This window comes from Cetorhinus maximus, chromosome 23, assembly GCF_964194155.1.
Source record: "Cetorhinus maximus chromosome 23, sCetMax3.hap1.1, whole genome shotgun sequence".
Taxonomy (NCBI): Eukaryota; Metazoa; Chordata; class Chondrichthyes; order Lamniformes; family Cetorhinidae; genus Cetorhinus; species Cetorhinus maximus.
The window spans coordinates 9304238-9315330 of NC_135901.1; the positions used below are offsets into that span (position 1 = coordinate 9304238).

Here is an 11093-nt window from a genome sequence, read left to right on the forward strand (position 1 = left end):
CCCCACTTCTCCCACATCCCCACCTCTCTCTGTCCCCTCCCATAGAGAACAGATTGTTGTGTAGGCCCAGAAAGGTTCCCTTCCCTGAAGGACATGAGTGAACCAGTTGGGTTTTTATGACAGTCCAGCAGCTTTCACATTCACTTTTTCCTAGTCCTGGCCTCACAAATTAACAGATTCATTCAGCTCAATTTCACAACCTGCCTTTGTGTTTTTGTGGGTTCTGTCTCACTCCCTTTTTTCTTTTTTAAATCAATTTCACAGGGTATTAGAAGGGGAGGATTCACTGTCGGGAAACTCAATCATCACATCAGGATCTGATGAAGTTGCCTAATTTATCATAACCTGAATACCATCGGATTTTGATCATGGAAGGAAAAAGCACCGTTCACAGTGGAGAGAAACCGTACACGTGTTCTGTCTGTGGACGAGGCTTCAGTCGATCATTTGACCTGTTGAAACACAAGTGCAGCCACACTGGGGAGAAACCGTGGAAACGTGGGGAGTGTGAGGTGGGATTCAGATTCCCGTCTGAGTTGGAAACTCATCAACACAGTCACACTGGGGAGAAGCCATTCACCTGCTCCGTGTGTGCCAAAGGATTCCGTTGGTCATCCCACCTCCTGAGACACCAGCGAATTCACACTGGGGAGAAAGCTTTTAATTGTCCAGAGTGTGGGAAATGCTTTAAAAGTTCCAGTGAACTGATGCTCCATCAACGTGTTCACACTGACGAGAGACCGTTCAGGTGCTCTCATTGCGAGACGGGGTTCAGACAATCATCTCAGCTCACTGTACACCAGCGGATTCACACTGGGGAGAGGCCATTTACTTGCACTGAATGTGGGAAGGTATTCACTCGGTTAACCAACCTCCTGATACACGAGCGAGTTCACACTGGAGAGAGACCATTCACCTGCCCCGAGTGTGGGAAGGGTTTCACTACCTCATCCAACCTGCTGATACATCAGCGCATTCACACTGGAGAGAGGCCATTCACCTGCACTGAGTGTGGGAAAGGATTCATTCAGTCATCCAAACTGCTGATACATCAGCGCACTCACACTGGGGAGAGGCCATTCACCTGTTCTGTGTGTGGGAAGGGATTCACTACCTTAACCAACCTGCTGACACACCAGCGAGTTCACACTGGGTCGAGGCCATTCACCTGCTGAGTGCGGGCAGGGATTCACTATCTCATCCCACCTGCTGATACACCAGAGAGTTCACACTGAGGAGAAGCCATTTCACCTGCTTTGTGTGTAATAAGAGATTTTCTCGCTCATCTCACCTGGTGAGACACCAGCGAGTTCATGAATAACTACAGTGATGGATTTTGCTGTTAATCACATCCAGGACTGAACCATGTTCAATGGGGTCTTTTTCTGCTGATGTTAATAAACTCCAGTCCAGTTATCGTGGTTAATATTGTGGATAAAAGTCAAATAAATCAGCTTTGTGTTAAACCTACAGTATGTCAAGCCTTTTTAATATCTCTAACACAAGTTAGTTCCTTTTGAAGTGCTCTCCCTCTCCCCTGTCTCCTCCATCCTCACCCCCAACAACAAGTGTGAGGATCTCATGGAGCTTCTTTGTCACTAAGATTGAGACAATCCGATCAGCTGCCTCTGCTGCTTCCCTCTCTTCCACTACCCCACTGGGATTTCCTCCTTGTCCGCCTCTTTCTCCATCCAGCCTCCATACACACCAGCAAGTTCATACCCCAGAGAGAGGCTTTAAATGCTTAGACCAAGGTTTAAAAACCTACATTCACTGATGATGCTCCAGAACATTCACTCTGGTTCCGCTCCATTCATCTGCTCTCACTGCGGGAAGAGGTTCAGGCGATTGTCCATCCTGCAGCAACACCAGCGAGTTCACACCAGGAAGAGGTCATTCACCTGCTCCATGTGGGGAAGGATTCCCTCATTCATTCAACCTGTTGACAAACCAGTGAGTTCACACTGGGACGATCTTTTCAATCTCTGGATTGTAGGAAGTGCTATGGAAATCCTGTGGAGCTCACGTACCAACAACGTGTTCACACTGACAAGATCATTCAGGTGCTCTCACTGGGACCGGGTACTGTTGATCATGTGAACTCAAGTGTCCAGCAGCGCACTCGCACTGGGGCGACACCGTTCACCTATTCCATGTGTGGGAAGAGATTCACTCAGTCATCCCACCTTAAAACACATAAACTTGTTCACACTGATAAGAAACCTTTTCTAAATTGTGTGAACAGAGATTTAATAGCAAAGTGGACCTGCTGACACACAAACACATTCACACTGGTGACAGGCGGTTCACCTGCTCCATGCGTGGGAAGAGATTCACTCGGTCATCTCACCTACTGACACCAGTCAGTTTACAAGTGACTGCAGGGGTTGGATTCTGCTGTTCTTGCAGCTGTTAATCACATCCAGGACTGGACCATGTTCATCCTGAGAGCTGGAGTTTGCTTCTGATGATGTTCATTATCCCTCTAACTGGGCTGGAGTTTAACATTTGGATAAATGTCAAATAAATCAGCTTTGTTTTGAACATATTGTTGTAGATTTTTGTCTTTCCCACCTGAGTGTTTAACATCACCTGGCTGGAGCTCAGAAAGGACAATCTGGGGGAGGGTCATACGGCAGGAACAGAACTTCAGCCTGGACACAGTCCTTCAGGGTCACACTGAGAGGGACAAATGGCACTTTTGTCTTTCTCATCTCTTCACTGACACTGAAGAGATTTTGTGTGGGTTAATCCTGAAGTGTGGAAGAAATGTGTGTCAGCTGCTTTTTTCCATGGTTCAGATGGGACAAAAGGCTCCTTTACAATTGTGTTTAGAATCAGGAAGAACAACAGTGAAATAAAGCAAAATACTGTGGATGTCTAAAATAAAAACAGAAAATGCTGGAAAATCTCAGCAGGTCTGGCAGCATCTGTGGAGACAGAAACAGAGTTAATGTTTTGGAACCGAAGAAGAGCCATATTGGGCTTAAAACGTTAACTCTGTTTTTCTCTCTGCAGATGCTGCCAGACCTGCTGAGATTTTGCAGCAATTTCTATTTTTCAACAGTGAATGCTGGAAATGTGCTGTCAAATCAGAGATTGGTGTAAAACTGTGATGTGTTCTTGTCTTGAAAGAGAAATGGCAGGTTTAAGTTTCCAGCCTGAAAATGACTGTGGTAATTATACGACAGCTACCATTTCAGGACAATGTTAATTTATTTGAAAGACATTTGTTAAAATCTGCATTGAAAGAGCAGATAGTGGAGTTCACAGGAGCCTGTTAACTGCTGGGACAATTATACCACAGACATTTGATCTCCAGATAAAGAAGGATCTGCACCGTGTTTCCAGGAATTCCCTGTTTTATTGATGTGCGTGTGTTAGACACCAGGATAACTATAAATAGACAACTCAGGATATCCATGGTGGTGCAATCCCAACAGTTACTCTGGGATCACTCCCGCTGTGGAACTCCACCACTGACCCTGCTGAAGGTTGTAGGCTCGGGGAGTGGGGCCTCCAGGATTGGACTGTCAGAAGGGTGGGTTTCAGTATCCTGACTAATACATGGTGAAAAACCAAGGAATCCTTACTGAGGAGCTGTCTGGGGTTTTACCTGTCAGTGTAGGTCTAGGGGTGAATGATTCCCGACTCCCTGAACTGTCTGACATTGAACCCAGTTTAGAACAAGATGGATTCAGTGTCCAGGAGAATAGGGACAAATATCACCCACAATTGAGGGAGACAAAAGCAGCTGTTAGAGAAGTGAAGCAATCTTTGGAAAGGAAGGTGGTGAACCAATATAGGAATAATAGTGACAACTTTTCCAGCTCCATCAGGCGTGAGAAGATAGTTAAAGATGGTTTTGAAAGTCAGCTCAGGACAGATTGAAACAGATTGCCAGGATATAACAGAGCTGTTAAATGACTATTTCACATCAGTCTGCACTCCTGTGGATGATGTTCAGATTCCAGCTGTGGGATGTGCTGTTGACAGTAACATCATCAATATTAAAGTAGAAAGTGATTGTCATCCTGGATAAAATAGGAAATCTCAAACTAGATGGTGCTCCAGGTCCAGATGATACCCACCCAAGGCAGCTTAAAGAGATGGGATGGCTGCTCTTTGAGCCCCTTGGCCGAATCTTCAACAGCTCAACAGAGTTGGGGATTGTTCCCTGAGATTGGAAGGCAGCTCACTTAGTTCCCACTTTCTGAATTGGAGACAAAGCAGAGCCAGGCCCATCAGTGTGATGTCGATCACAGGGAAGATGCTTGAAGGGATCCTAAGAGATGCTGTTTCAGATCACTGGGGAAGAGAAGGAGCCATTAGAGATCCTCAACACGGCTTCTGGAAAATGAGGTCGCAATTTACAAACCTGTTTGTGTTTTGTGGAGAAGTTGTTGTGTTTGTGGATGAGGAGAATCAGGTTGACATTGTCTATCTCTGGGTGTAATCCAACAACAACACCTTGTATTTACACAGAGGGTTGTGGAGCTGGAGGAAGTTACAGAGTCTCAGGAGTGTCAAACTCATTTTCCATGGTGGCTCTGATCTCATATCCTGGCACTGGGTGAGGGTCACATTCAGCAGAAGTTATTAAAATGGAACTATATACAGATAAACTACATCAGTATTTTCTGACATTTCCATTTATTTACTGCTCCTACTGCTCCCAACATCTGACACCTCTTAGCTTCAACCATCACATCAACACTTGGAGCAAATGACTGGGCTGAGGCCTGTCTCGGATAAAAACACGAGGACCACTTGTCATCACAGAAATTTACAGCACAGAGGAGGCCATTGAGCCCATCATGCATGTGCTGGCCGAAAATTAGTTATTCAGTCTAATCCCACTTTCCAGCTCTTGTAGCCCTGGAGGTTACAGCACCTCCAGCTGTATATTGGAGTGTTTCTTAAATGTGATGAGAGTTTCTGCCTCTACCACCCTTTCAGACAGTGAGTTCCAGATCCCCAACCACCCTCTGGGTGAAAACATTACTCAACTCCTCTCTAATCCTCCATCAATTAGTTTAAATCTTTGCCCCTTGGTTATTGATCTCTCTGTTAATGAAATAGGTCCTGTCCGCTCTATCTGGGCCCCTCATAATTTTATATATCTCAATTAAATCTCCCCTCAGCCACCTCTGTTCCACAGAAAACAATCCCAGTCTATCAGATCTTTCCTCACAGTTAAAGTTCCCCAATCTGGGCAACATCCAGATAAATCTCTTCTGTACCCTCTCCAGTGCAATCACATCCTTCCTGTAATGTGGTGACCTGTACTCAGTACTCTAGCTGTGGTCGAACTAGTGTTCTTTATGGTTCTAGAATAACTACGCTCTCACCTTCCGTTGACTTCAATGTAATAGAAACTGACAGTTGGAACCTGTCAACATTTGAAAGATATTTACAAATGATTCAAGGGTTTCTTACAGATGGGATCTTTCTCTGTTCTGTCCACTCGAGGTGTTAGATAAGACGTTCTCCTGGGAATATCGAGCTGGAATATTGGGCCGTGATGTGTTTCCTTGTTCATCTTGTTGACTCTAACTGTTGAATCTTGTGATTTCTTGTGATAATCAAACTCACAACAATAGATTGTCTTTTCCTGACTTTATTAACAACACTGCATTCATACAGACAGAGTATCGTTCCCTGATCCGGGGAACACGGGTAATGTTGGGGTAGATGCCTCGTTGTTCGAGTATGTCCAAGCTGTCAATGATTGCATCGTTTTCTGTGGCTCCTCTCATGACTGAAGAGTCTGATGTGGGATTGCCATGGACTGGCAGTTCATGTTGTCGTTGTTGGTACCGGGGGAACTTCTGCAGCTGCTCCACCACTGGTCTTCCTCTGGGCACATCGGATGTTGTGAGTCTGGAGTAGCTGGTCCTTGAAACATGCTGAACCAAATTTCAGTGTTTGCCTCCACATGGCCGGTCGGCTGCAGTGTTTTCCCCAGAGAGGTGGTCTGCAATGCAGAAGTTTGTAAGGCTCTTTTTTAAGGGTGTCCTTGTACCGTTTGTACTGACCACCTTGATGTTGTTTACCCTGAGACAGTTCCCCATTGACGATCTGCTTGGGGATTCTGTCATCATCCATGTGGGGGATATGGCCTGGCCATCCAAGTGGAATTTTCTGGAGGGTGGTCTCTGTGCTGTTGAGCCCAGCACGATGGAGACCTCGTTGGTTTGTGATTTTGTCCTGCCATCGAATTCTCGTGATGGACCTCAGGTGTCTTTGGTGGAAGCGTTCCAGAGCTTTGATGTGGCTCCGATAGCAGACCCAGGATTCTGCTCCATACAGCAGGGTGGTAAGGACAATGGCCTGGGAGAGTCTGAGTTTAGTCTTCAGGTTAATGCCATGCTGCTTCCCAACACAAACAGAAATAATACAGTGGATTCAGAGCTCGATTACATAGGATTACAGAGGATATAAGGCACAGAAACAGGCCATTCAGCCTAACCAGTCCATGCTGGTGTTTATGATCCACTCGAGCCTCCTCCCATCTTTCCTCATCTAAATCTATCACTGTAACCCTCTAATCACTTCTTCCTCTTGTGCTTATCTCGTTTCCCCTTAAATACATCCATACTATTCACTTCACCCACTTCCTGTGGTAGCGAGTTCCACATTCTCACCACTCTCTGGGTGAAGAAGTTTCTTCTGAATTCCCTGTTGAATTTCTTGGTGACTATCTTATATTGATGGTCTCTCCTCCCCACAAGAGGAAGCATTCTCTCTGTATCCTCTCTATCAAAACCTTTCATCATTTTAAAGGCCTCGATTAGGTCACCTCTCAGTCTCCTTTATCCAAGAGAAGAGACCCAGCCTGTCAATCCTTTCCTCATATGTAAACACACACATTTCTGGTATCATTCTTGTCAAACAGCGCGTCCCTTCGACTGTTCACAACAGGCAAAGTGCTGACCATACTCAACAGGCCCAGGCTTGCAAATCTCAGAACAAAGTGTCCAACATGATAAGTGACTCTGCAATTGGACAGCACTTGCTAAACAAATCTGATTGTTCTAACAATGACACTGACAAACAATTTAAAATTATCAGTCATGCTCACTTACACATGCTAGAAACTCATGTATTCACACACAGGGTCCCGTCCTTTGCAAACAGAAACAGCATGTCCACACACTGCGCTTTTTCAACAAAACAAAAGCTTAGGGACAGTCATTCCCTGGTTCATTTCCCATGACCAATCAGAGTCGACCTGCCTGGTTTGAATTTAAACAAAAGCTTGGCAGTTAACTACTGCCTGGTGCATTTTCCATGGTAACACCTCTACCAATCAGAGTCCTCTTGCCAACCAATCAGCCCCTCTTCTCATGTAGTATAAATCATTGTTCCATTTAGAATTGGTATTCTTACAAATCTGTCCTGATGAGTGCAGGATGAAAAACTTCAACAGGATGTCTCTTTTTTCACAAATGTTCAGCAAAATTTCACCAATAATGATCCTGGGTGTGTTATCCTTCCCTGGATGCTAAGGCTAGGAGAGACAGAATAACATAAGAAACAGGAACAGGAGTAGACCATTCGGCCCCTTGAGCCTGCTCCACCATTCAATAAGGTCATGGCTGATCTTCTTGTGTTTCAATCCTGATAACCTTTGATTCCCTTACCTAACAAGAATCTATCTACCTCTGCTTTAAAAATATTCAGTGACCCGCCTCCACCACCTTCAGAGGCAGAGTTCCAAAGTTGCAGAACGCTCTGAGAGAGAAAAAGTTCTCATTTCTGTCCTAAAAGGGCGACCCTGATTTTAAAACAGTGCCCCCTAGTTCTGGACTCACCCACAAGAGGAAACATCCTTTCGACGTCCACCTTGTCAAGGCCGTTCAGGATCTTGTTTACTTCAATCAAATCACCCCTCACTCTTCTGAACTCCAGTGGAAACAAGCGCAATCTGTCCAACCTTTCCTCATATGACAACCCACTCATTCCAGGTATCAATCTAGTAAACCTCCTTTGAACCGCCTCCAATGCATTTATATCCTTCTTTAAATAAGGAGACCAAAACTGTATACAGTATTCGAGGTGCAATCTCACCAATGCTCTGTACAACTGAAGCGTGAAACCCTTACATTTAGGTTCAATCCCTCTTGAAATAAAGGATTGCATTCCATTAGCCTTCTTAATTACTTGCTGTACCTGCATACTAACTTTTTGTGACTCATGTACGAGAATACCTAGATCCCTCTGCACCTCAGAATTATGCAGCCGTTCTCCATTTAAGTAATACTCTGCTTTTTCGTTCTCCCTGCCAAAGTGAACTTCACATTTTCCCACATTAAACTCCATTTGCCAGATCTTTGTCCACTCACTCAACCTACTTATATCCATCTGCAACCTCCTCATGTCCTCTTCACAACATACTTTCCTATCTATCTTTGTGTCCTCTGCAAGTTTAGCTACTTCTTCCTCTAAGTCCCCTCATCTAAGTCATTGATGTAAATCGTAAAAAGTTGAGACACTCTGGGAGGTACAGGGAGCTGGGATTTGCCCATGAGAGTAACTGAAGGTATGAAAACTGAAATAATCTAGAGTTAGAAAGGAGAAAATGTTCAGTTCTGGACGTGATCCTCAGCATCAACAACTGAATCCAACTTTTCTGGTAACATGTGAACCCTCTTATGTTTCAGCAGGTCGGATGACCGAGTAAATCTCTTCTCACACACGGAGCAGGTGAATGGCCTCTCCCCGGTGTGAACACTTTGGTGTCTCAGCAGGTTGGATGACTTAGTGAATCCCTTCTCACACACAGAACAGGAGAACGGCCTCAACCCCATATGAATGCGGTGGTGTCTCAGCAGGTGGGTTGAATCAGTGAATCCCTTCCCACACACAGAGCAGGTGAACGGCCTCTCCCTATTGTGAATGCGCTGGTGTCTCACCAGATAAGATGAACAAGTGAATCCCTTCCCACACACTGTGCAGGTGAACGGCCTTTCTCCAGTGTGACTGCGCTGGTGTCTCACCAGATGGGATGAATGAGCAAATCTCTTCCCACACGTGGAGCAGGTGAACGGCCTCACACCGGTGTGAACTCGCTCATGTACCTCAAGGTAGGACAAACGAGAGAAACTCTTGCCACACACGGAGCAGGTGAACGGCCTCTCCCCAGTGTGAACCCGCTGATGTGTCCACAAGTTGGCTGACTGAGTGAATCTCTTCCCACACACGGAGCAGGTGAACGGTCTCTCTCCAGTATGAACTCGCTTGTGTACCAGAAGTTGGTTTGAACGAGTGAATCCCTTGCCACATATGGAGCAGGTGAATGGTCTCTCCCCGGTGTGAATCCGTTGGTGTATCAGAAGGCTGGATGACCGAATGAAACTCTTTCCACACACGGAGCAGATGAATGGTCTCTCCCCGGTGTGACCACGCTTATGTGTCAGAAGGTGGAAAGAATGAATGAATCTTTTTCCACACACAGAGCAGGGGAACGGCCTCTCCCCAGTGTGAATGCACTGGTGCCTCAGCAGATCAATGCTTCTTTTAAAGGTTTTCTCACATTCGGAACATTTAAAAGGTCTCTCATCGGAGTGAACCAGTTGGTGCTTAGTGTAGCTTGAAAACTGAGTGAATGCCTTCCCACACTGGGAGCAGCTGAACGGCCTGTCCTTGGTGTGAACTGGCTGGTGCTCAGTGAGATGCCCTGACTCACTGAACGACTCCCCACAGTGAGAGCAGCTGAACGGCCTCTCGTGAGTGTGAAGGAGCTGGTGCTCCGCGAGGCGGGAGAACAGCCTGAACCTCTTCCCGCAGTGGGAGCAGCTGAATGGTCTCTCATCAGTGTGAACTCGCTGCTGTTGGACCAGTTGCTCAGAGATTTTAATGCTTTTCCTAGAGTCAGAGCATTGAAGAGGCTTCTCACCAAAGTGATCGAGCTGATGTGCCAGCAGGTTGGATGAACACATGAATTTCTTCCCACACGCAGAGCAGGTGAACAGCCTCTCACTATTTTGAGCTCGCTGTCGTGTCAGCATGTTTACCAGCTGTATCAATCCCTTCACAAAAGAGCAGGTGAACAGCCTCTCACCAGTTTCCAACTGAGACAGTCGATTAAATCCCTTCAGATGTACAAATCTTCAGATCGCAATGACCCAGCTGACTCTGTCAGACGTGAGGTTTGATTTGATATTCCTGTCTGCAGATCCTCCTCTTCTAATACCCTGTAAAATAAGTTTACAAAGAATTACACAGAGTATACATTACACAAACAGGCCATTCGGTTTATCTAGTCTGTACTGGAGTTTCTACTCCACACGAATCTCCTCCCATTCTGCCAACCTAATCTCAGCCTTTCAGCTGATCTTTCTAATCCCTTTTCTCTCATGTTCTCATCTAATTTCTTTTTGAAAGTGTCTCAGGTATTCTTCTCAGCCACTTACTGTCGTAGCGAGTTCCACATTTTAATTACTGCCTGAGGAAAGAAATATCTCCAGTTTTCCTGTTGGATTTATTTGTAACTATTGTGTACACAAGACCTCCAGCATTGGACAGACCAACAAGTGGAAACATTCTGTCCGCATCGACCTGCCCATCCTAATGAGGATTTTAAAGACCTAGATAAAAGCAAAATACTGCGGATGCTGGAAATCTGAAACAAAAACAAAAATTGCTGGAAAAAAACTCAGTAGGTCTGACAGCATCTGTGGAGAGAAAGACAGAGTTAACGTTTCGAGTCCGTATGACTCTCGAGTTCTGAAGAAGTCATACGGACTCAAAACGTTAACTCCGTCTTCCTCTCCATTGATGCTGTCAGACCTGCTGAGTTTTTCCAGCAATTTTTGTTTTTATTTTAACGACCTATATCAGAGGACACAAACATTCCTCTTGGTTTGAGTTTGCTGTGTATAAATCCTCCCCTGTAAAAGGAGTTTCCAAAACCCATCCCTGTCAGTCCAGGATAGAAATTCACAACAAAAACAGAAACCCTTCTGAAGGGTCATGAGGACTCGAAGCGTCGACTTTGCTCTTCTCCGCCGATGCTGCCGGACCTGCTGAGTTTTTCCAGGTATTTCTGTTTTTGTTTTGGATTTCCAGCATCCGCAGTTTTTTATTTT

The 11093-nt window shown here is 45.4% G+C and overlaps 2 protein-coding genes and 1 gene segment (V, D, J or C); 1 reads left to right on the forward strand and 2 right to left on the reverse strand.

Moving 5' to 3' along the window:
• Positions 1-11093, forward strand: part of LOC144697782 (Ig heavy chain C region, membrane-bound form-like) — a 321361-nt gene that overhangs the window by 301343 nt on the left and 8925 nt on the right.
• Positions 1-11093, reverse strand: part of LOC144698212 (uncharacterized) — a 298967-nt gene that overhangs the window by 203971 nt on the left and 83903 nt on the right. The window lies entirely within an intron of this gene.
• LOC144698162 (uncharacterized) lies at positions 8589-10013 on the reverse strand. The gene has a single exon (XM_078570105.1). It carries the CDS (start codon positions 10011-10013, stop codon positions 8589-8591), a length of 1425 nt encoding a protein of 474 aa, XP_078426231.1.